This window comes from Eimeria maxima, genomic scaffold (assembly GCF_000499605.1).
Source record: "Eimeria maxima Weybridge genomic scaffold, Emw_scaff106, whole genome shotgun sequence".
NCBI classification, from domain to species: domain Eukaryota; phylum Apicomplexa; class Conoidasida; order Eucoccidiorida; family Eimeriidae; genus Eimeria; species Eimeria maxima.
This window is the reverse complement of record NW_013563385.1, coordinates 18,940-42,609: the sequence shown is the minus strand read 5'-3', so window position 1 is coordinate 42,609 and position 23,670 is coordinate 18,940. Positions and strand designations below refer to the sequence as shown.

General features: G+C 56.6%; 2 protein-coding genes across 2 annotated transcripts in view; one reads left to right on the top strand and one right to left on the bottom strand.

Annotated features, from left to right (window-relative positions):
• Positions 1-260: 260 nt before the first annotated feature.
• On the top strand, positions 261-18,860 carry EMWEY_00014080 (SET domain-containing protein / Bromodomain-containing protein, putative; the record flags this gene model as incomplete). Its single annotated transcript, XM_013477239.1, has 13 exons — positions 261-3,891; positions 4,150-4,446; positions 4,788-5,595; positions 5,965-6,260; positions 6,427-7,418; positions 7,880-7,965; positions 8,304-8,450; positions 8,759-16,852; positions 17,038-17,185; positions 17,379-17,531; positions 17,796-17,870; positions 18,121-18,354; positions 18,720-18,860. 13 exons carry the CDS (start codon positions 261-263, stop codon positions 18,858-18,860), a joined length of 15,102 nt encoding a protein of 5,033 aa, XP_013332693.1.
• A 918-nt stretch (positions 18,861-19,778) lies between these two features.
• EMWEY_00014070 (CAM kinase, CDPK family, putative) overlaps positions 19,779-23,670 on the bottom strand; it is a gene marked incomplete at both ends in the record, with an annotated part of 7,241 nt that continues 3,349 nt past the window's right edge. The window contains 4 exons of the mRNA XM_013477238.1: positions 19,779-19,799; positions 19,975-20,039; positions 20,233-20,342; positions 20,590-23,506. Of these exons, the coding sequence (XP_013332692.1) occupies positions 19,779-19,799; positions 19,975-20,039; positions 20,233-20,342; positions 20,590-23,506 (3,113 nt within the window). The remainder of the gene's footprint in view (positions 19,800-19,974; positions 20,040-20,232; positions 20,343-20,589; positions 23,507-23,670) is intronic.

Sequence of the window (23,670 nt, the reverse complement as noted above, 5' to 3'; positions counted from 1 at the left end):
AGCCGCAGCAGCAGCAGCTAACTCCGCATCAACCCCAGGATGATCCCTGTGGCTTCTTAGTATAGGAGCAGCGGCTGACTGGCGCCGAAGGCGCTGCTGCATCAGCACCTGCAGCAGCCGCTGCAGCAAGCCCTGCTGCTGCTGCTGCTGCCGCTGCTGCTGCTGCAATCGATGCAGCAGCAGCAGCAGCAAACTGTCAAAGAGACGCCTCCCCTTTCTTAAGGAGAGGGCTGTCGGTTAAACTACCCTCTTTAGTCTTTATGGCAACGGAAGATAACCCGGGGGCCCCCTCTCAGGGGGGCCCCCAGCACAGTGCGCCGGATGCAGCTGCTGCTGCAGCTGCAACTGCTGCAACAACTGCAGCAGCAACAACAGATGGAGCAGCGGCACCAAAGAAACGCAGTCGATGGGACCAGAGGCCCCCTCAACTGCAGCAGCCGCAGCAGCCGCCGCCGCAGCAGCAGCAACAACCCGTCAGTATAGAGTGTGGGGCTAAGGAGGAGGCTGGTGCTGCATGGCACAGCAACAGCAGTCACAGAAGCAGCAGCAGCAGCTATAGCAGCAGCAGCAGCAGCTACAGCAGCAACAACAGCTACAGTAGAAGCAGCTACAGCAGCAGCAGTTACGGCAGCAGCAGCTACAGCAGCAGCAGCAGCAGGGATGCAAGCAGCAGGAGACATGAGAGCACCAGCAGCAGCAGCCATGGAGGTCGAATCAGCGGGTGGGGCTGTCAGACTCCAAGTAGCAGCAGCAGCAGCAGCAGCAGCAGCAGCCGCAGTGTGCCGTACAGGAGGGGCTTTGATGTAGGACCTGAGGCAGCAGCAGCATTGCAGTCCTCCCCTTACCAACCCCTGCAACAGCAGCAGCAGCAGCAGCATGGTAGCAGCAGCAGTATATACAGTGGAAGCCAATGGAGAGGCAGCAGCAGCAGCAAAAGGAGAAGCCGCAGCAGCAGCAGGGGTCGCCGCAGTCGCAGCCCAAGCCGCCGGCGCAGCAACAGCAGGGGCCGCTGCGGCAGCAGCAGAAGCCGCAATAATAATAATAATAACAGCAGCAGCAGCAGCAGCAGCAATGCTGCTAGGCCTAGAAGGCATTGGGATACAGGGGGGCCCCCCTTGACGTCGTCGTCTGCTGCTGGGGGCCGTTGGGGGCCCTCGTGGCAATCTGGCCCTCCCTCAGATGGCCGCACAACAACAGCAGCAGCAGCAGACTACAGCAGCAGCAGCAGTAGCAGCAGCAGAGCAGCAGAATTTACAGCAGCATCAGCTGCTGCTGCTGCTGCTGCTGCTGCTGATTCAGCTTCGCCGTGGGAGAGTAGTAGCTGGAGGTCAGCCACACGCCCTCCTCGTGATTGCATGCAGCAGCAGGAGCAGCAAAGACCGCAAGTGCTGCAGCAGCAGCAGTGGCAGCAGCACCCAGTGCAGTCCCCGCTTTCAGGCCAGTCATCTGTTCGAGGTCCTGCTGCTGCTGCACCTGGTAGCCTCTGCGGTGCAGGATCCACAGCCTCGCCAGCAGCAACAGCAGCAGCAGCAGCAGCAGCAGAGGATCCTGAGGAGACAGCACGAGTGTGGGGTGCAGCAGCAGCAGCAGAGATCCGTTCCCTTGCGGAGAGAGCGGATCTGTCCCTTCCTGCTGCTGATCCTGATAACCCTTGGGGGGACTGCAGGGAAGCAGAGCTGCAGAAGCTGGAGGCGTGGGGCCGTGCTGCTGTTGCTGCTGCAGTGCAGCGCGGCTGCGGTGGTGCTGCAGCAGCAGATGCAGCACTTATGGAGTATAAAAAAGTCCTGTTGCAGCAAAGACAAGCGCTTGCAGCAGCAGGGACACCCGTTGAAGACATGCACCTATTCACAGACACGCCCCCTAACAAGCCGCAGCAGCAGCAGCAGCAGCAGCAGCAGCAGCAGCAGCGGCAGAAGCACCAGCGAGATAGCCGAGGAAGAGACAGCGAGGCGAGGCCCAAGAGACGCTCGTTGAGTCCCGCAGCAGATTCACAACCGACTGCAGCAGCTGGAAGAAGTGCTGCAGCAGCAGCAACAACAGCAGCAGCAGCAGCAGGAAGAGGGAAGGCAGCAACGCCGGGAGCTACGAAGCTGTCGGCTACTAAGCAGCAACGTGACAAAGATTCTGCTGCTGCTGCTGCTGCTGCTGCTCCGGATGCTGCAGCAGCAGCGGGAGATAATCGTAAAAGTAGTCCCACCAAAGCAGTGGATTCCCCTCACAGCCACAAAGATGCTGCAGCAGCAGCAGAAGCAGCAGCAGCACCTGCTGCTGCTGCTGCTGCTGAGCAGCAGGGAGTCAAGCGAACCGCTACCGAGGAACAGCCATGCGGCAGTTTAGCCGAAGAGAGGGAGGCTGGCGGGGCCGAAGGAGGAGGAGCAGTAGAGGCAGCAGCAGCAGAAACAGCTGTAGGTGATGCAGCAGAAGAAGCAGCAGAAGCTGCTGGCGATGACACACAACAGGACGATGTTGCGGATGCGTCAGAAGACACAGCAGCAGACGCAGCAGCAGCGCAAGCAGCAGTAGATGCATCAGCAGACACAGCAGCAGCAGCAGCAGCAGCAGCTGAAGTGGACTCCACAGCAGCAGAGAGGGAAATTAAGCGCAGCGAAGATGTTGGTAGTTGGGACGCTCCTGCTGCTACTGCTTCTCCTGCTGCTGCTGCTGCTGCAGAGGCAGACGATGCAGTGAACCCCCCAACTTGTGACAGTTGTTCGGAGGATACAAGCAAGCAGAAGCAGGAGGAGCAGCAACAGCAGCAGCAGCAGCAGCAGCAGATGCTGGCAAAAGAGGAAGATGTACCGATTGAGCAAGATCAGGATGACACAGAGGAGCAGGGTGCCGCAGATGAACAGGCGGAGCAGAAGCAGCAGCAACAGCAGGAGGAGGAACAGCAGCAACAGCACCAGGAACAGCAGAAGGAGGAACAGCAGCAGCAGCACCAGGAACAGCAGAAGGAACAGCAGAAGGAAAAGCAAGAGAAGCAGCGAAAGGAGCAACCAGAGGTGCAGCAACAAGAGCAGCAAGAGGTGCAGGAAGAAGTGCAGAAGCAGGAACGGCCGTCCGCACAGCAAGAAGCTGAGGGGAGAGAGGAGGCCGGAGAAGAGCAGCAGCAGCAAAAGCAGCAGCAGCAACAACAGGATGAGCGGCATGCCGAGGAATCGGTGTCAGGAAAGAAGGGGAAGAGTCAGAAGGCAGCAGCAGCAGCCAAAGCCAGCAGCAGCAGCAGCAGCAAGAAAAAAAGCAGCAAGTCTGGAGAAATTCGTGTGTCTCGCGAGCTTTGGGGTCTGCTGCAGGAGAACTACCAGCCTTTAGAGCCGCGTAGGAGTGCAGCACGCAGCAGCAGCAGTAGTAGTAGTAGTAGCAGCAGCAGCAGCAGCAGTAGCAGCAGCAGCAGCAGCAGCAACAGTGCGTCAGCAAGTCGCAGCAACCAGACGAAGAGTGCTGAGGTGCCACAGAAAAAAGAACAGAAGCATCAGCAGCAACAGAAGCAGCAGGGGAAACAGCAGCAGCAGAAGGAGCAGCAGCAGAAGCAGCAGCCGTCATCGGCAGAGGGAGAGACGTCAGGGAGCGGGCGAGCGTCTACCTCGAAAGCAGCAGCAGCAACAGCAGCAACAGCAGCTGAAGCAGCAGCAGCAGAGGCTCAGACGGAGAAGCAACAGAACGGAGCAAAGCCGGCGGCAGCAGCACGTGGCAAGGCATCAGCAGCACCAGCAGCAGAAGATGCAGCAGCAGAAGGAGCAGCAGCACCTGAGGGATCGCCGGAAGCATGCCCCGAATCACCTGCAGCAGCAGCAGCAACAACTGCTGCTGCTGCTGCTGCTGCGCCTACAGAATCTGCAGCAACCGATGCAGCAGAATCTGCACCCTCTGCGAAAGGGTCTCAAGACACGAGTAACGCATAAACCCTAAACCCTAAACCCTAGGCTTTATTACCTTAGTTTGTGTTGCAGATGGCATTGCTGCTGCATTTGCTGACGCTGTTGTTATGCTAACGTTGCTGCAGTTGCTGCTGCAGTTGCTGTTGCTGTTGCGGCTATTGCAGCTGCTGTCACTCATTTCTATACAGCGCTTGTGGGTTTTGTTTTTGCTGTTCTTTATTTGCTGCTGTATTTGTTGCTCATGTGTTTGCTGCGTCTGCGTGTGCTGCAGCAGCTGCAGCAGCAGCTGGTGCATCGGAAGGGGAAGGCCTCGAGTCACTGCTTGCTGCTGCTGGCATTCGCTTGACTCGAACTATGTTGAAGCAGCTGCAGGAGCCAGCGGAACCTCAGCAGCAGCAGCAGCAACAGCAGCAGCAGCAACAACAGCGGCAGCAACCAGCGCAGCGGCCAGCTAAGCCTGCTGCTGCGAAGCCAGCAGGTACAGCAACAGCAGCAAAAGAGAAGGAGGTACCGGAGGATCCATTTGCTGCCTACGGGCAGAAGCTTGAATTCAGAGAGGACAGACAAGGTGAGGACTAGGTGCCTCTGTAGCTAGCTGTAGCTAGCTATAGCTAGCTGTAGCTGGCTATATATATATGACAACAAGTGTCCTTCTGTTCCTCTTCTCTGCTGCCAGCTACATTTGCTGCAGCAGCAGCAGCTGCTTCTTCTTGCTGTCGCTGTTTCCTGTTGAATTCATGCGAGTAGCCATTTGCTGTACAATCTCAATTGTTTAATTCTTATTATACCTTTCCCTCTTTCCCTTCTCCTAATGCTGTTTTCTTCTTCTTGTTGTTGCTGCTGCTGCTGCTGTTGTTGTTGTTGTTGTTGTTGTTGCTGCTGCTGCTGCTGCAGTATTTGCGTATATAGGCTGCCGTGTCCGTGTCGTACGGGGCTGGAAGGATCGTCAAAGTTTAGAGACATACGATTGGGGCGAAGGAATAATAAAATTTTATTTGCCGAAATTTCGGTGTATTTTTATTCATTTTTTATTAAATAAGAATAAAAAAGAAATTTGTTCTCTTATAGATGCACCATCTATATATCTAAAAGGAGACGATTTACCTTTATCTCCTGAGGAGACACATAGAGGATGGTACTCTCTTAACAATGATATTATTCGTCTTGTATCATCACAACCTGTATGGACAAGACCAGACTTCCCCCTACCGATGCAGCAACAAAAGGATAAGACACATGCACCTAAACAACAACAACAGCAGCAGCAGCAGAAGCAAAGCGATGCTGCACAAACAACAACTGAACATACACAAGAGGGAACTACAGATGCAGCTGCACCACAGACACACCCGCAAGATAAAGATACTAAGAGTAACAGCCCCACTGACAGCAGCAGCAGCAACAACAACAATAACAATAGCAGCAGGAGCACCAAGTGCAGCACACGGTGCCGAAGCTGCAGCAAACCAGTCTACTACATCATGACTCCTGGGCAGCCAGTAGAGGCGCCGTCGGAGATTGTCCCTTCGGAGCTGCTTGCTAGCTATCCTTCTTGGGTGCAGCCGACAGCTGCTGCACGTGCTGCAGCAGCAGCAGCAGAAGCAGCAGTAGCAGGAGACTTGTCTCAAGCGCCCACATCAGCAACCAGTAATGCCAACAGTACCAACGACAACAGCATGAGCAGCAGCAGCAGTAGCGTGTCTGGGTCTTCTCTATGGTCTGATGGTTGTGGAGAATCTGCTGCTGCACACCTCTACTGGGGATTGAGGTGCTGCTGCTGCAATCGTGTCTTTCATGCTGCATGCGTTCGACCTGCCCACAGAAGGATTGCCACTGGAGGGTGGGTCAAGGGTCTAGGGTTTACTAGGGTTTCTAGGGTCTAGGGTTAGATAGGAGGAATGTTGTAGTGCCGGTTGGCTGTCGAAGGCAGCAGCTGCTGGTTGCCTCTTCTGTTGCTGCTGCTAGTTGCATCGTTTGCTGCTGCTGGTTTTTGTTCTTTTCTTTCGGTGCAGAAGCAATTCGCCTTTTCTCTTGCCGCTTTGTGCATGCGCATTTCTGTGTTGCTGTTGCTGGTGCTGCTGCACAGGATGTCTCCCCACGCGTTGTGCATGGAGGCAGCTCGTCACCGCAAACTAGTTGCAGAGAGGGAGACGGCTATCGAACGGCACAAAAAGGAGAGAGAGGCAGCAGCAGAAGGCAGCAGCAGGCGCAGCAGCAGCAGTAACAGCAGCAACAGAGAAAGCAAGTACTACCGCTATGAGGCTGTCCCTTCCCAGGCAGCAGAACAGCAGCAGCAGCAGCTTCAAGACTCGCTTGAAGAGGGCGGGGCTATGGGGTCATTGCTGCTGCAGCAACAGTCGGAAGAAGGCGCAGACGATGCAGGTAGAATGCCCAGCTGCTGCTGCTGTTTCACGACTTGCTGCTGCTATTCTGCCGCTGCCTGTTGTGTGATTCTCTATGCAGTGTGGCAGGCTGACCAGCAACAGCAACAATGCACGCATCCATGCATGCATTCATGCGTGTCTCTGTGTCTGTATGTTTGTTGCAGGGAGCGGCTGGCCATTATCTCCTAGCAGCGTTGTCTACGATCGTTCGCGCAAATGTTTTTTGAGTACATTTATGGTACCTGCTCGTACAGTATCTTTACCAATGGGTTTATCTGCTGCAGCACGAGCAGGTTTGCTGCAGGGATTTCGTAAGCAGCAAGAAGCAAAGACATTAAGAAGATCTTTTTCTCTTAGCCGTTTCTGTACAATGCCCCTTGCCTTCTCTAGAGCTCTGTCTGCCCTGCTAACAAGACAAGGAACACTACATTGGAGACTATCAAGGCATCCAGGAGAAGAAATGCAGGGTATACAAGATACACCTGCACCACCAGTACTAGTCAACGTCAAACAGAAGCAGCAGCAGCAGCAGCAGCAGCAGAAGGTGCAGCAGAAACAGCAGCAGCAGGTGCAACAGGAGGTGGTGCCGAATGAGGACATGCAGGTAGATAAGGAACAACAGCATGACGAAAAGAAGCAGCAAGAGACACCCAAACAATCACCCTCGATAAACAATGAAGAAGAGGGCATGCTAGTGGATAACGAGCTGGCAGACACACAGCAGCTGCAGCAACAAGAACAGCAGCCGCAACAACAAGAACAGGAGCAAGAACCAGAGATGCAGGAACAATCTGAACGGCAGCCACAGCAATCGGAACAGCAACTGCAGCAACAAGAAGAGAAGCAGCAGGAGCAACAGCAACCCGACGACTCCAACCACCAGCAAGACCCGCAGCAAGAAGGTGAGCAGCAGGAGGAACAGCACCAGCAGCCGCAGGAGGAGCGGGATCGAGAGCAGGCTCCGCAGGGACCCGAACCGAACCGAGACGAGCATCAACCACAGCAACAAAAACAGCAGCAGCAGCAGCAGCAGCAGCAGCAGGGGTCCGATGATGATGGTATGGAGAAACCAAGGAGGCAGCAGCTAAGGGTACAACTTGTCCCTAACCCCCGCATGATCTTAGGGCTCGAGGAAGGAGGCCGCAACGATCGGGGTGTACGTACACCTTGGGTGTGTAGAGACTGTGCTCATTGTCTTTATTGCTGCGAGCCCATTGATCTTCCTCTAACAACCGAAAGAAGTCCTGCTGCTGTTGCTGCAGCAGCAGCAGCAAACAGAGCAGCACCAGGCACTGCTGCTAACACCACACAGCATGAAGCTGCTTTCCAACAAGTCCTCAATTGCCACTGCTGCAATTCTTACGCCCATGGAGCCTGCTGCTATCCAAGTGTACGCAAAGTTGCTGCTGCTGTTGGTGCTGCTGCGGTTGCTGCAGTGTTTGTTGCTTTTGTCTTTGTAGTTGCTGGTATAGAGTGTTCCTCTCCCTCATTCTCTGGAGGCAGCGCGGATCCGGATTCGCCAGGCACTGTGCTGCGCATGCGTGCTGCTTCTAGTGCCGCTTCCTGCACCTCATACGTTACTGTTGCTATTGTGCTCCTGTGTTGCTGCTGCTGCAGGCACCCGTCCTGCTGGGCTCCTCCTACCGCTGCGACTCGTGCAGGCGCTGCACCAGCTGCGGTTATGTCGATCTCTATTGGCCAGAGTATGCTAACTGGGATCCCACCTCCTTCCTCCTCTGCGCCCAGTATGTACACCCAACAGGGTTTATGGTCTAAGGGCATAGGGTTCTAGGGTTTAGCAAGGTTTATGGTTTAGGGTTTAGGATTATCGGCTTGTAGCCAAGGGCTTTTCGTTTAAGATGGGAGATGCTTTGGGGAGGAAGCGGATTGCTGCGCCCAAGCTACGAGCTTCTGAGGAGGAGTAGCAGAAAGATCAGCATTAGCAGCAACCGCAGCAGCAGCAGCAGCAGGGAGCAACAGCAGCAGCAACAAGAACTTTACTCTGCATAAAGGGTGTTGTGTATGTGTGGGGTGGATGCAGGTGTCGGCGCAGCGTAGATGAGGGTCAGTTTTGTTTTATGTGCTCAAAGACATGGGTGGCAGACGGCGCTGGAGGAGACGATCCCTCGAGCAGCAGCAGCGGAGGTGGAAGCAGCAGCGCCGCTGCTGCAGTCGAGACGTGGGTACAGTGCGGCGGCTGTAAGGCATGGATCCACACCCGATGCGATCCCCGACTTGCCAAGGGGCTACAAGACCCACAGCAGCTCAAAAATATCAAATACAGGTCTGCTGCTGTCACTGTTGTTGCTGCTGCTGTTATTGGTGCTGCTGGTTGTTTGCGGGGGTTATATAACTTTTAAGACCTCATTATGTTGAGCTCGAGGAACTTTCCTCTTTTCTCGTTTCTTCATATGTGTGCTGCCTTCCCTCCTCCCTTCTTCCATTGCGGTTGCCAACGGTTGCTTCTGTTGCTGCTGTTGTTGCTGTTGCTGCCAGGTGTCCATCTTGTCGGTCTCCGTCTCGTCGACAACGATACGAGAGGATTGTTGCGGAATTGATGGCGCAAGATCGAACAGGAGATTTCTCCTTCTTGCCAGCAGCTTCTTTCTCCCTCTACTGGCGGGTAGTGCAACGGCCAATGTGTTTATCCATGGTTGCTCAGAAGCTCCGCAGCGGCGGCAACAGCAATAGCAGTGGCAGCAGCAACAGCAGCAGCGGGAGCGGATACAGCTCTTTGGGGGCCTTCTTAGGTGATATTGCTCTCTTAATTCAAAATGTTAAAACACTTTATATGCCAAATACAAGACAATATAAAGCTGCTGCTGCAATGCAACGGAAGGCTAACGAGCTTCTTGCCGGTGTCTTAGAGCTCCCCCACAAAGAACCGCTTGCCCTTCTTGATGCCCACCCAGAGCCTCCCCCCTGCAGCAGCAGCAGCATTTGCAGCAGCAGCAGTAGCGGCAAGTTGACTGCAGACAGCGGCAGGTTACCCCCTGTGGAGGAACACAGCAGCGCAAAGCAAGAGATTCAACACGCCGAAACAAACTATCCTGCAACCGCTGCAGCAACGCCTGCAGCAGCAGCAACCGCTGCAGCAGCAGCAAATGGAACTGAATCGGCAGCTGCCCCCCAGGCCAAACCATCCTCCGGGCTGCGACGTGGCAGCGCAAAAGGATTTGCGAGGAGCAGTAACAATGCTTCTGCCGGGGGAGCAGGGAGTGCTGCTGCTGGTGCCCTAGCAGGTGCAGTAGCGACAGCACTGACAACGCAGCAGCTGCTGCAGCTCAAGTCTGCCGCTGCTGTCAAGGGCATGCGGCATCTTCTGCGCAGCCAGAAGCCGCACTTCCCTTGCGGCTTCCCTCTCGCCCCCCTTGCTGCTCTACCTTGTCTCCTACCTCCTCCTGCCCTGCAGTGGTGCTTCAACAGCAGCAACAACAACAATGATGATAGCTTGCACGGGTTGCTGCTGCCGCGAACATTTATGTCTCTTCCGCAAGCTCCACCTCCCCCGAAGGGGCAGTCGTTGTACGTGCTGCAGCTACCCGTACACCTGAGCGGGGAAACAGCAACACAAGTTCCAGACCCGCGGCAGCAGGAGCAGCTCCAGCAGCAGCAGCAGCAACAAACCCAGTCAACAAGCCTGGAGGCAAGGCGTAGTGCAGCAACACAGAGGAAGAAACGAAAGAAGGACTTCGACGTGCAGCAACAGCAGGTTCTGTTGCAACCCCCGAAGCGTTCAGTTGCTTCAGGATCTCTGGCGAGCGGAACAGCAATTGTTGGCGCTACTGCAGCGGGAGGGGGAGCAGCAACAGCAGCAGCTGCTGCTGCTGCTGTTGCGGCAACCTTGCAGGTGCATACAGGACGGATGCCGTCTTGCGTCGCTGTCTTTGCAGCAGCAGCCGATGCAGTGTCCTACCTGCAGGCCTTTCATCGCTTATATGGAGTGTCAGCAGAGGAGCCGCTCTTTGCTGCTGCTGCTGCTGCTGGAGCAGCTGTTGCAGAGGCAGCTGCACCAGAGCTGTGGCTCGACTGCTGCAGCATATGCGGCTCATTCGGCTACCAGCAACTGCTTCTGTACTGCAGGTGCTGTGGCGAGGCCTTTCACTCTTTTTGCACGGGCTTACCTCCCCCTGGTGCGCTTGTGAAGAAGCAGCAAGTGCTGCTGTCCCTCTGCAGCAGCAGCAGCAACAACAGCAGGTGGAGCGAAGCAGAGTTTCCGGTGACAGCTGCAGAGTGCCCTGCCTGTCTCTCTTGTGTTACCTGTGAAAAGGGGGCCCCTTGCCTGTCCTTGTGGGACCCGCGCAACATCCGAGATAGAGCAGCTGCTGCTGCAGCGGGGATGCTGCCTGAGGAGCAGCAGCATCAGCAGCAGATGCACAGACGCCGACTCCGCGGCCAAGCAGAAGCAGGAACAGGAACTGGAGCTGCGGCTGATCGCATTCTTGATGTCTGTCTGTGCAGCGATTGTGGTGCTGCAGCCCACAGTCGGTGTCTTTGCAGAGTTGAGGAGGTGCTGGCGAAGCAGGACCCCATGCAGCAGCAACAGCCGCAGCATCACGGACTGCTGCAGCCGGAGCAGCAGCAGGGACCTTGGGCGTTGCAGCAACCGATGGCTGAGCAGCTGCGCACAGAAAGAGGAGTTACTTCTATTTGGGAAGGCGGCAAAGACTTCAAAGGAACTAGGAGCCACTTGCAGCAGCAGCATCAGCGGACGCCACGGGCTTCTGCAGCAGCTGCTCCTACCATTCCTGTTCCAGCAACAGCCCCTGCTTCTGCCCCGCAGGCCTTGCAGCAGAAATTCGCCCCTGAGGCTGCTGCCGCTACACAGCCGCAGCAACAACAGCTGTTTGGTCAGCAGTTGCAGCGGCTACTCCAGCAGCAACCGCAGGAATCTCTTTTGCAACAGCAATCACACAACTTCCTCCTGCAGTCGCAGCAACAGCAACTCGCGCCGCAACAGCAAGTCTCGTCGCAACTGCAGCAGCAGCTGCAGCAACAGCTCCAACAACAGCTGCAGGAGCAGTTTCTTTTGCAGCAGAATACGCAGCAGCAGCAGCAACAACAAGTAAAACAACAGCAAAATCAGCAACAGCTGCAACAGCAACAGCAGCAACAGCAGCGGCGGCAACAGCATTTGCAGCAGCTTTTGCAGGAGCGAATGGATAGCCTCCAGAAGCACCTTGGGGGTGTTGCAAGGCAACAACAGCAACAACAACAGCAACAGCAGCAACAGCAAGAACCCGGTAAGCCCTTGACCATGCTTAGGACGGCCCTGCTGCAGCAACAGCAAACCCAGCAACAGCAAATTGTGCAACGGACACAACAGCAGCAAGGATATCAGCAGCAGCAACAGCATATGCTGCAACAGATGCGGACACTGCAGCAGCAGCAGCAGCAGCAACAGCAAGGGCAGCAGCAGCAAAATACCATCGACGCCAATTTGGTAGGTGGCTTGGGTAATTCCGCTGCGGGTAGTCCCCAGCTGATGCTGCGCCAGGAGCAACAGCTCCAGCAGCAGCAGCAGCAGCAACTCCAGCTGCAGCAGCAGCAACTGTGGCGGCAGCTGCAACTGGAGAAGCTGCGGGATACTCCACCAACTGCTGGAGCTGGCAGCAACACAGCAGCCTCCCGTGTTGCTGCTGCCCCTACAGTTGCCACTGAGGGAGCCTCTGCAGGTATACAAGCCGATGCATCAGCACCACCACCCTCTGCAGCAGCGGCTGCACCGCAGTCTCTTGACATTTGTCGTCGTGTTCTTTCAACAACTACAGCAGCAGCCCCTCTAGCTACAACAGCAACACCTGATGTAGCAGGACGGACTGCGTCTCCGGGGGACGAAGCGGCAGAACAAAGGCCAGCAGGTGCAGCCACACAAGGAGGAGCAGCAGCAGCTCGTGCTGCTGCTGATGACGCCTCTGGTGTGCATCCACATACGCCTTTGGATGCAGTGGAGCCTAGCGACGTTGCAGAAGAGGACCAGCAGCAGCAGATGCAAGCAGACCCTTGCCATTGCCAACAGCCTCCCTCGCAGCAGCAGCAGCAGCAGTACAGCCAGCTGCAGCAAGGGGATTCGCGCCAGCAGCCGTTGCTATGGGGTGGGCCGGCAGCAGCCTTTCAGCAGCAACAACAACAGCAGCAGAGGCCCTCGGTCTCTCCACTGCTTGGCGACGGCAGTGCAGCAGCTGCTGCTGCGGCTGCGGCTGCGGCGGCTCCAACTGGTAGTACCCCGTATAGTGCGGACACAGCTGTGCTGAAGCAGCAGCTGCTGCAGCGGCAGTCGGCATTGATTCTAAGAAATGAGCAGCTTATCCAGGCGCTGCAGGGACAGGCTGGGCTTCGCATATTAGGTGCTGCTGCAGGTGCTCCAGCTTCAGTTGCTGCAGCTGCGGCCACTGGGCCACGGCCTGTTACCGTGGCGTCGCAGCAGCAGCAGCGGCTGTTTCAAATGCAGCAAGGTTCTATGTCTGCAGCATCGCGGCAACTAAACGCTGCGGCTCTTGCATTCGATGGCTTTGACTCCAGGGGCCCCAACTCCTCGCAGCAGCAACAGCAACAGCAAGTTAAGCAGCCCCAGCTTCCTTCACCATCTATACAGTGCCATTTGCTGCCGCGGCCATTCCTGCACCAGCAGCTGCTGCAGGAGCCGGAGCAGCGCATCAGTGCATCCGCTCCCTTGCTGCAACAGCAGCTGCTCCAGCAGCAGTTGCTGCAGCACGTTTCCCTACAGCCGCGTGCAACCACACCTGCAGGAGGCGGAAATCTCGGCTTGTCGCCTTTGCAGCAACAGCAGCAGCAGAGGCTGCTGCAGCTGCGGCGTGGACCGTGGGGAGTAGCGACAGACGCATTGGGCTCTTCCCAGGGAGCTGCTGGAACAATGCTGCTGCATCAACAGCAGCAGCAGCAGCAGCCAGTGGTGGTGCGGGTGGAAAGCTGCTCCTGGTATCGGTGTGGAAGACTTTCACTGCTCTGCTGCGACTGCAGCAGCACGAACGTCAAGTCTCCTTTGGCTCTGCGTGCTGCGCTGCAGCCCCTGCAGCAGGAGCTGCTGCTGCTGCCGTCTGCGAGAGGCGTCGTCCGTCAGCAGCAGCAACCGCAGCAGCTGAGAGACGCCTCAGGTGCAGCACCAGATGCAGGACCAGCAGAAACGGCTGAAGCAACAACAAGTGGAGGAACAGCCACGACGACGCCAGCAGCAGCAGCAAACACCTGCAAGCCAGCAGGAGGGGACGGGGCCGCTGCAGGCAGCAACTACAGAGGTGTAGTGACAGTCTGCGCTCTTTGTGGCTCTCTAACGAAACGTCTCCCTGCTGCTGCAACCGGGGCAGGAAGGATGGGTCTCCGCAGCAGTATCAGCAGCAACAGCAGCAGGAAACGACCCCCTGTGTTCGTGCTGGATGGGCTCGAGGGGCTGTGCGTCAGCTGCTCGGCGCTTGCGGATGATGTCGCAGCAGCAGGCACAACAACAGCATCACCAGCAACAGGAACAACAGCAGCCGTAGGTGCTGGCTCGACTGCCACTACTTTGCCTCTTCAGCAGCAGCATGGTGGCCTGCAACAGCTGCTGTCGCGTGCGCGAGCAGCAACGGCGGTGTATTCGCAGCTACAGGCTCTGTTGCAGCAGACGCTGCTGCCTGTGATTGACTCCTCACAAGGCAGCAGATCTGTGGGGCTGCCCAGATGCCCAGATGGAGCAGCAGCAACAACAACAACAACAGCAAGCCGACGAAAATTGGAGCAAGCGGAGCTGCGGCTAGCTGTGAACGACCTCACAGCTCATTTGCTGCGTTCCGTCCAGTGGGAAGAAACGGGCTCCCAGCAACAACAGAAGCAGCAGCAACAGGACGACGAGTATCGCAAACTTTGCTTGGGTTTGTTCTCGCTGTTGCATTCTTCCGTCCGTCTGCCTACGGAGTTGTTTAGTTTTGTCTCGTCGGCCTTGCTGCACTGGCGGCCACACGTTAAGAGAGAGGAGCAGCAGCGCGACCCTCAGGTAAGGCAGCGAATGCCCTGCAGCAACATCAACAGCACTACGTCCATCATCAACACTTGCAGCAGCAGCTCGTTGAATGAGGTTGGTGTAGCATCTGCTGCAGCGGCAACAGCAACATCTCCCCATGCTCCATGTGTTGCGGCTCAGGTTATAGTGGCTTTGGCGCGGGCTTGCGAGAAACTGGCAGCAGAACGATGCCAGTCTCCAGAAGCTGGTGCTGCTCCCGCTGTTGCTGGTGCTCCTTCTCCTGGCGCGCCCTTGCAGGGCTGCTTGCCCTATGCAGCTGAATGGCGGGAGCTGCGCCTTGTGCGGCGACAGCTTTTCTGCAGGCTGCACCGAGCAGTCTGCAGCATGGAGCGCTCCAACAGCAGCAGCAGCAGCATTCGTAACAGCCAGAGCGCCGATTCTGCAGCAGTCCCTTCCCTTCTCGTTCGTCTGCTTGCCCTGCGGCTTCGCACTGGAAACCCGAGGATTTGCTTTTGCACCAAGTGCATCAGCAGGAGCCCGTTTGCTGTTGACTTTGAATGCGGCGCTGCAGCAGGAGACAACCGCTGCTGCTTACTGTGCGGGCAGAAGGGAGATCGAGTCATCTGTGGGGCCCTACTTCCGTTGTTGGACGCTTGGGTACATGCTGGCTGTTGCGCATGGGCTGTACATGCATGTGCTGCGCTCCCTCTGCTCTCCCCAGAGATGCTGCACCTGGCCGACCCCTTTGGTGCATTGGGCGAACCGCAGCAGCATCAGCCCTCTCAGGAGGCCCATCGACCGTATCCGTTGGTTGGTGACATAGAGGCTGCATCGACTGGTGCGGACCGCAAGGCACTCAGCAACAGCAACAGCAGATTCAAGGGGCGCGTTCGGCCTTTTGCGGCTCTACCAGAGCAGCTGCCTCCCCTGGAGTGCTCCGCAGACGCGCTGCTTGAAGCTGTTGCTGCTGCGCGCTCCAGCCAATGTGCTGGATGCGGACTCAGTGGAGCCTTTGTTGTGTGCAGCGGCTCACAGCAGGGAACAGCAGCAGGGAGCCCTTGCAATACCCGCTACCACCTAACATGTTTGCTGCTGGCAGCAGCAGGGCAGGCACCTCTGCAGCAGCAGCAGCAGACGCCAAACACAATTGCTTCCCGACCCCGAGTCTTCGCAACTCTCCGCCGGTTTTGGTGTCAGAACTGCTGCGACAAGGGACGTGCTGCGGCTGCTACTAACTCTATTCCGCTGGGAGTTTCTGATGACCCAGGAGCTTCTGCGTGTACCTCCATTGCAACACCAGCAGCAGCAACTCTAGAGGAAGCAGCAGAAGAGGACCCACTTTTCGTCTTTCTTGAAGGAGTTGGGGGGGGAGCAGCTGCCGTCGTGCTGCGGCTGCTGCTACAGAGCGTGCGCATCAAGCCGCCTGCATATGGTGCAGCAACCGCTTCCGCTGCTGCAACAGCAGCGGCGGCGGATGTTGACGTACACCCTCTGGGTGTGGCACTGAGAGAGCTTCCAGCAGCAGCTGCAGCAGAAGAAGAAGCAGGAAGCGAGGGTTCTGCAGCAGCTGCTGCAGCTGAAGCAGTAGTTCTGCTGCAGCAGCTCATGTCTGACGCACGTGCAGCCCTCTTCGAGGGCTTGTCTATTCTGTCTCCTGAGCTGTCGCCATTTGTTGGCGGGCGCAGTTCAGCTGCTTCCCTGCTCCCCCGTGGCTGTGCAGCAGCTGACCTCCGCCAACAGCAGGAGCAACAGCTGTTTGCTTCAACTGCGTCTGCGCTGCTTCGGTACGGAAGCCTCATGCTGTTGTCGTTGGGGTTACCGCTGCTGTTCGACGGGAGCAGCAGCAGCTTATTCCCTGTTGGTTATTGTGCGGCTCGCCGCTTCTGGCTCGCAGAGGCACCGGCGCATGTCCATCACCCGTCCTGCAGCAGCAGCAGCAGCAGCAAGAATGGCGCCCGCAATCTTCAGAGGGCGACGTACTTGTGCAGTATTACTGCACACAAGAGACGCCCTTATTTTGTTTTAGACTGCCTTGCAAAGCCTGCTGGTAGCGCAGCAGCAACAGCAACGACAACCTCAGCAGCAACAACAAACGCAGCAGCAGCAACAAATGTTTGCGCTGCTTGCAGTTGGGGTTGGCGCGTTGCAGAGGGATTCGATTTACAAGAAGTTGTACAGACCCTGCTAGAGCTGCTTCAGCAGCAGCAGCAGCAGCAAGACGAACTTGTCTCCGGCTCCTCATCGCCAGGTGACGAACCGGCATCTTCTAAAACGGGGGCCAACAGCAACATCAGCAGCAGTAACAACGGCAGCAGCAGCAGCAGCACAAACACTGCTGAGTCAGCTGCAGCCTGTGCAGCTGTTGTTACTGATTCAGTCGCTAGGCCTGATCCACCTTCCAGTTCGCGCCTCTCGCAGCAGGAGCAGCAGCAGCAGCAGGAAATGTGTGGAGATGAAGCGAATGTGCAGCGTTCAAAGCCGATAGACTTCTCATCAATTGATGCAGAGGTTTTCTTTGGGCTGAAATGCCGCTATGTGCAGCAGCGCCTTCAGGAAATGGTGGCTCAGCTGTTAGCTGATCGAGCCCTACAGCAACTGCAGCAACGAGCAGCAGCAAGACAGCGGAAGAAGTGGTGGGTTGGGGTGCACGGCTGCCTCCTCGTTTTCTACAGTTTAGAGTTCATCAGGGCTTGAGGGTTACGTGATGGGGTTTAGTGTTTAGTTCTTGGGGTCTGGTATGTAGGCGCGTCTCTGCAGGATCGAATTTAAGGTTTAGCGTTTAGGATTTTGGCTTTAAGGTGCGTATGTGGATGCGCAGCTGCAGCAGCACTTCCTGGGCTGAAGGAAGCGCCATCGCAGCAAAGCGCGGAGAAGCCTTTTGCGTGCCCCGCGACCTGCAGTCATCGGCCGTCGTTAATGCTGCTGAAGGCGAAGAGCTATTCACTCGCGTTCACTCCAGGGCTAAGGTGAGTCAGCGGCTGCTGTGTCTGCTGCTTCTGTTGCTGCTGTTGCTGTTACAATATCTACCGGTGCTGCTTGCGAGCGAGGTTTTGCGGGAGCCTGCCGATGAAAAGGGCAAAAGCCCCCTATACTCCTTGCTTCACTCCATGGGCATCGATTCGGGCAGTGGTGCTGCTGCTATTGCTGCTGCTGCTGCAGGCGGACGCAGCTGATGCTGCAGCGGCCCTTGCAGCGATTGGCTCGGGCTCTTCTCGCCACTCTTCAGGCCGTTTGCGCGCACAGGGAAAGAGGGGATTTGAGGCGCTGTCGCCGGCTGCTCTTTACAGATTGCTGCAAGCGGGGGATCAAGAGGTATATAACACCCTGATGCCGCACCTGTTGCAGCTAGTGTTGCTGTAGCTGCTGCTACACTAGGTCCGAGGCGGCGGAGCGGACTTTGTGTGTCCCCCGCTGCAACAGGGACGTAGCAGCAGAGGCTTCAGTTCCAGGGCTCCCCACTGGACCTGAAGCCTCTTATATTGTTGCAGGTGTTCTGTTGGGTCTACGTTGTTGCTGCAAGCGTTGTTGCTGCTGTGTGCCATGGTGCTCTTCCTGTTGTGACTTGTGTTTGTCCAGGAGCGTCTAGCTGTGATGCCGTCACGCATTCACGGCCTGGGACTCTTTACTTTAATTCCGCTTTCTCCGGGACAGGTTAGACTTGGATGCACGGTTTTCGCCCGTGTTGGGCCTGTCTATATCCTTTTTCTGCTGGGTGTCTTTTTTTTGTGTGTCTTCTTCGCGCGCGCCTGTCGTGCATTTCTCCACCATATTGTATTAATATCCTTGCTTATTTTTCTACGTATATATGCATATATTTGCGCCTGTATTCGCATACAAGTATATATATGCGCGTCTGTATATATGTTTGGATGCTTGCGTTTTCCTACCTGTGTGTTGTCAGCTTGCTATTGTGTGTTGTATTTCATGTGTCTGTGGGGCTGTCCGGTGCATGCAGCCCGTGGTGGAGTACGTGGGGACGGTGATTCGCAATGTGGTCAGCGACAAGCTGGAGGCCCTCTATGAAATGGAGCGTAACGAAGATGGCTCCTGCTACATGTTCCGTCTAGACGAGAACTTCGTCGTAGACGCAACTAGAAGGGGCAGCGTCTCCCGATTCATCAATCACTCCTGCGCGGTATGCCCCTTTCATCTCAGTGCAGCGGCAAGAGCAGAAGCTGCTGCGTTGTTGGTGATGCTGCTTCTCTGTCCATTCTCGTTATGTCGCACTCGCTACTATAATTGTGGCGTTGTCTCTGTAAGGACTGATCTGTGCATCAAGTTTGTCCTTAACCGTCTTCTTTTTCCCGGGGCATGGACTAGCCTTTGAGTGTTCGCTTGCGCGTGGATGTTCAACTGCCGCCAAATTGTTGCCTCGCTTCGTGGCTGATATTTCCAATGTACATACACCCTACCCCTACACAGACTGTTCCGTTCTTTCCGTCCCTGCTTCTGCTGCAGCCGAACTGCACCTGCAGGGTTGTGGTGTGCGAGTTGGGCCAGAAGCACATCCTTATTATTGCAAAGGAAGAAGTCCCCGCAGGCGCTGAAATCACGTACGACTACCAATTCGGGATCGAAGCAGAAGGAGACAAACTCGTCTGCCTCTGTGGGGCCCCCGGCTGTTTGGGCCGAATGAACTAGCGAACCGTTTAGTTTATATATAATATATAGAATGCTGCTGCTCCTGCCGGCATATTTGCTGCGGCGCCTCTTTTTCCTTCTGCGACAGCAGACGCAGACTCCGCAGCAGTGCTGCAGTCGGTGTGGCGCACAAATGGCGACACTACTTCGCAGCCTCAACCGCCGTTTTCTTCTAAACTGCACATATTGATCAAGGGCTACTTGATAGACGTGTACATGTTTGCTGCTGTGCATGCAGCATAGCAGCCTGCTGCTTCTGCTGCATCCCAGGAGCCTGCTTTCGCTGCGGCCGCTGCGACTACTGCAAAATGCAGTTATGCACCAAAGGGAAATGAATAGGTTCGGCAGACAGGATACAGATACGAAATGAAAGTTGCTGCATGCGTCGACGCTGCAGCACCGAAAATGTATGCGTTGCAGAAGCAGCAAACGTCTCCTTGGCAGTAGCACTGGAGCACAAAGTGACAAATATCTACTAAGCTCTGCAGCTGAGAAGTTGCTTTGCTGCTGCTGGCCCAGGTGACGCAGCAGTGGCAGCTGTTGTTGCTGCTGCTGCTTTTGCTGCTGGTGCGTTTGTTGTCTCTGCGGCTCTCCTGTAACTGTAACTTGACCGCTGCAAGGCCTGGCGTTACTGCTCTTGGATGAACTGCTCAAAGTCCTGCAAGCAGAAACGGAGAGAAGCTCGAGGTCTCTTTGCACCTAAACTACTGGAGCAGGAAGCAGACCGACGGACACCGAGAGCAAAACAAAAGGTAAACATATACACCGGGAAGAGAACAAAAGAAGCAAAACCAAATGCAGCGCACGGCACCCCAGGCCCGCATGGCAAACCAGCTAAGAACTGATGCTCAGGGATGGCTCTAGGCCATAAGAACAAGCACGATGAGCACGCCCTTGGACACGCATACTTCAAAAGGTTTATAAAGACGAAGGGCCACGCTAATAATATTTCACACCCAAGACAAACAAACAACCATCAGTGGACATCGCCTAGATGATGGGTATGCACATCCTTTAAGGTCAAACTCGAACACGATTACGTGTGTGTGATCATTTAGTATTCATTTATTGCCTTTTCACAATCTTGCAAAACCCTAAACATAACAACCCTCACCTGAAGGGTCACCCGCCCGTCCCCATCCACATCTCCAGCGCTGAGAATAGCCTGCAGCTGAAGATCTGCATGCAAAAAACAGGCAGGAGCAGCACCAACGGCGGTAGCACTTAAACCTGCCACAGCGGCAATATGGAAGGAAGGGGAAAAGGGGGCACAAGCAGCGCTAGAATCTGCATAGTGCACCACCCCCTAGCAGCTGCAGCAGCTGCCGCACCAGCAGCACCCCCAAGAACAGCTTCGTGAGACGTTGCTTACCGAGTGCCTCGGAGTCTTCTCGACTGAGGCACTTCTCCTTCACGCACGCTTTCAGATCAGCCAGCCCCAGCACGCCATCTCCAGAACGATCCAGCATTCTAAACGCTGCTCTGTACGAACGCAAAGGAGACAAATAGAGACAAAATTGCTGCTCTAACGTTGCAGCTACTGATGCAAGGTCGCAGCAGCAGCCGCATCTGCCAAACACAGGCAAGTGTATCAACAGCAGCAACAACCCCAAGAACCAGCGCCATCAACAGAATGAACAGCAGCTAAACGCCGCGCATTTGCTGCGGTAACTGCAATCGCAGTAGCAACAGCAGCAGCAGCGCAACAGCACTAGCAGCAGCAACACACTTGCGCAGAGACGGTTGTGCTGCTAGAAGAGAGGAATCCAAAGTGGCCGCGAGGAACTCCGACAGCTCGATCGCCCCGCTGCCGTCTCCATCGATTTCTGCGCCCAGCAGCAGTAGCTCGAAGTGGAGGACCAGCCAACGAGACACCCATGAGACCCAAACATCTTCCTCTTGTTGCTGCTCCTGGTGCTGCTGCTGCTGTACCTGCTCCAGCGGCTGGTCGTTCGCCTGCTTCTGCTGATGCTGTACCTGCTCCAGCGGCTGGTCTTGCTCCTTCTGCTGCTGCGTTTGTGCTAGGTTTTGTTGCTGGTTTTGCTGGTTGTGCTGCTGTTGGGTCATCAGGGTGTCGAGGCCGAGTGCTGCTGCCGCCTGTTCTTGTGCTGCATCTTCTTCTGGATGCAGCGCAAGCTGCCCCAAGATGGCAGACAGCAGAAGCAGCGAGAGCATGCCGTCAGCGAAATCGCGATACGAGAGCAGCCCGTCTCCGTCCTTATCGAAGGACAAAAACAGCAGCTGCAGCAGCCGCCGCTCACGGAGAAGCTCCTCCCCCGCCTCATTACGAGGTCCCCGCAGCCTGCCACTGGTGCTGCTGCTGCTGTTGCTGCAGGCCTGCAGCTCGGGTATGCACGGGCTCGACTTCAGACACCGCATGGAGCTGCTGTGGTTGTCGCCCCAATGGTGCTGCCGTTGCTGCTGCTGCTGAGTTCGCACGTCGCCGACGCTCGATGAGTGCAGGTGCCCTGTTTGGCATATCTGTCTGCTGCTGCTACTACTGCAGCTTGCATGCAACATCCCCAGTGTCTGATGGCTGCTGCAGCCAGGCAGGTACCTTGGGTTAGACGCTGAATGGCAGAGGCAGCAACACGCAGGGAGAGGTCTAGCCCCTCTACAGGAGCAGCAGCTCGCTTCTGCGCCTGCTCCAACAGCAGCAAAGTCTGCTCGGCTGCTGCTGCAACTCTGAATATTGTTGTTGCTGCAGCGATTCGAAAAGGGATCACCCCACATATGTGGCAGATGCAGCAGTTGCTGCCCCACACTGGGGCACGGCGAAGGCGGGGCGCTGCCTCGAGCAGCAACAGCCAGCGCCAGAAGCGCCTGCCGTCGCAGCAACGGCCCCTGGGTTGCTGCACGGAGCCGTCTCAGCAGCTCTTCTGCGGCAACAGTGTAGTGCAATAAATGCAGCTCCTGCTGCCCCAACGTACAGATAAAATCCCCCTCCTGCTCCAGCAGTTGCTGTTCGGGGTGCCCTGACCAGATAGAAGCCAGACACCCCACGCCTTCTAGCCCCGCAGCATTGCTACTGTAGCTGCTGCTGCTGCTGGGGTCGCTTGCTAAAGTCAAAGCCTGCAGCCAGTGCAACGCCAGCGCAACACGCCTCGGAATGTGCAGATGCGGCTCCCTCTGTCTCGGCACCTGCGTCTCACCCAGTTCCCCCAATGACACTTGCAGAAACTCCTGCTGCAGGTCCTGCTGCAGATCTTGTTGATGTTGCTTCTGGCGTGGATGTTGTTGCTCGCCGTGGCGCACGGTTTGCGCCCCTCTTCCTGCTGCAGCAGCTTCCTGCATCGCAAGTGTCAGGGCAGCAGCGGTTGCTCCTGCGAGAGCCGCTGCGGTGGCCGGAGTCGCAGCAGCAGCACCAGCAACGGCAGCACCAGCGTCAGCACCAACAGCATCGAAAGGGGAGCAAACTAACGAGCGCGGCGATGAGCTGGGGGGGCCCTGCTGAACCCAAATGTCGCCCCCATTGGGGAGAAGAGTCGCATCTGTTGGGCTGCTGCTTTCTCTCCTGCTGCTGGCTTTGCTGCTGCAGGGGCTGCTGCTCTCATTCCTTCGCAGCACGCCGCCGCCCATCGAGTCAATTAGGGCTCTCGCAGTTATTTTGTACCTTCTCCTTCTCAAGGACAACGGCGGTGCGCTTTTGCAGCTTGAGTAGTTGGAGCTGCCGAAACACATATTGCGACTGCTGCTGCTGTTGGTGCTGCTGCTGACAAACCTGCGGCTGCAGGAACAGCTATCTGGCGACGCGCTGCTCGTCCCCCCTGGGTGCGAGAGGCAGCCTGTAGCGCACGACCAGCTCTTGCCACTAAGCCCGTCGCCTGCTGGAGAAAACGCTGCGCAAGAACGGCCGCTGCTGTTGCAGTTGCTGCTCCGTCCGCCGCTGCAGCAGCTGTTGCTGCTCATACTGCCGCGCCCCCCTATGAAGGCATTGGAACACCAACACAAATAGCAGCTGCTGTCTTCTAAGAAATTTAAACGAGTGCGGGTCCCCATAATCCCCGCTTGCTGCTGCTGCAGCTGCTTCTCCTTCTGCTCGCCCTGCTGCTCCTGCTGCTGCTGCTCGCCTGCCTCGTCCAGTCGTTTGTCGCTTGCAGCAGCAATAGCAGTATCAGCAGTAGCAGGTTTCTGCTCCCATGGCCATTTGGGGACGGCTGAGTGGCCTCGGCTGAACGGGAGGGAAGCAAGACAGGCAGAGACTTCTGCTGCTGTGGGAGCAGCAGCAACAGCAGCACATGTCTCGAGAATTCGATGAAGTCCCGCCAGCCGCCGCTGCAGAAGGCGGGCCGTTGCGGCGGCGGCCATAGACGGGTTTGCCACGCGGCACTTATCGTCTGCTGCTCCTACTGCTGGTGTTTCTGGTGCTGCTTCCGATGCTGCTGCTGCTGGGGAGGCATCCGGGGAAACTGGTCCTGCTGTGCCTCGGCAAAGTGTCCCCGCACAGCCAGAGGAAGCTGCATCTGTTTGCTTTGTGTCTGCACAGCTAGCAGGTGCTGCTGGTCCTGTTGATGCAGCATCCGGCAGCCCCAGCCCCGCAGCAGCTGCTGCTGCTACTGAAGACAACGCTGCTGTTGCTGTGGCGAAGGAGCAAGCGGGAGTCCTTCGAGAAGGCGTAGCCGAGGCGCTGCCCATCCAAGAGTCTGCTGCGCAGGAGGAAGTAACCGAGCACATCTGGAAAAGATTAGAGTGCATTCTACTGCTGCAGGTGGCGGAAGGCGACAGAGCAGCGGCAGAAGGCACAATTGCAGCCTGCTCCGCCGCTGCAGCTGCCGCCGCTGCTGCTGCTGCTGCTGGGATCGGCAGGGGC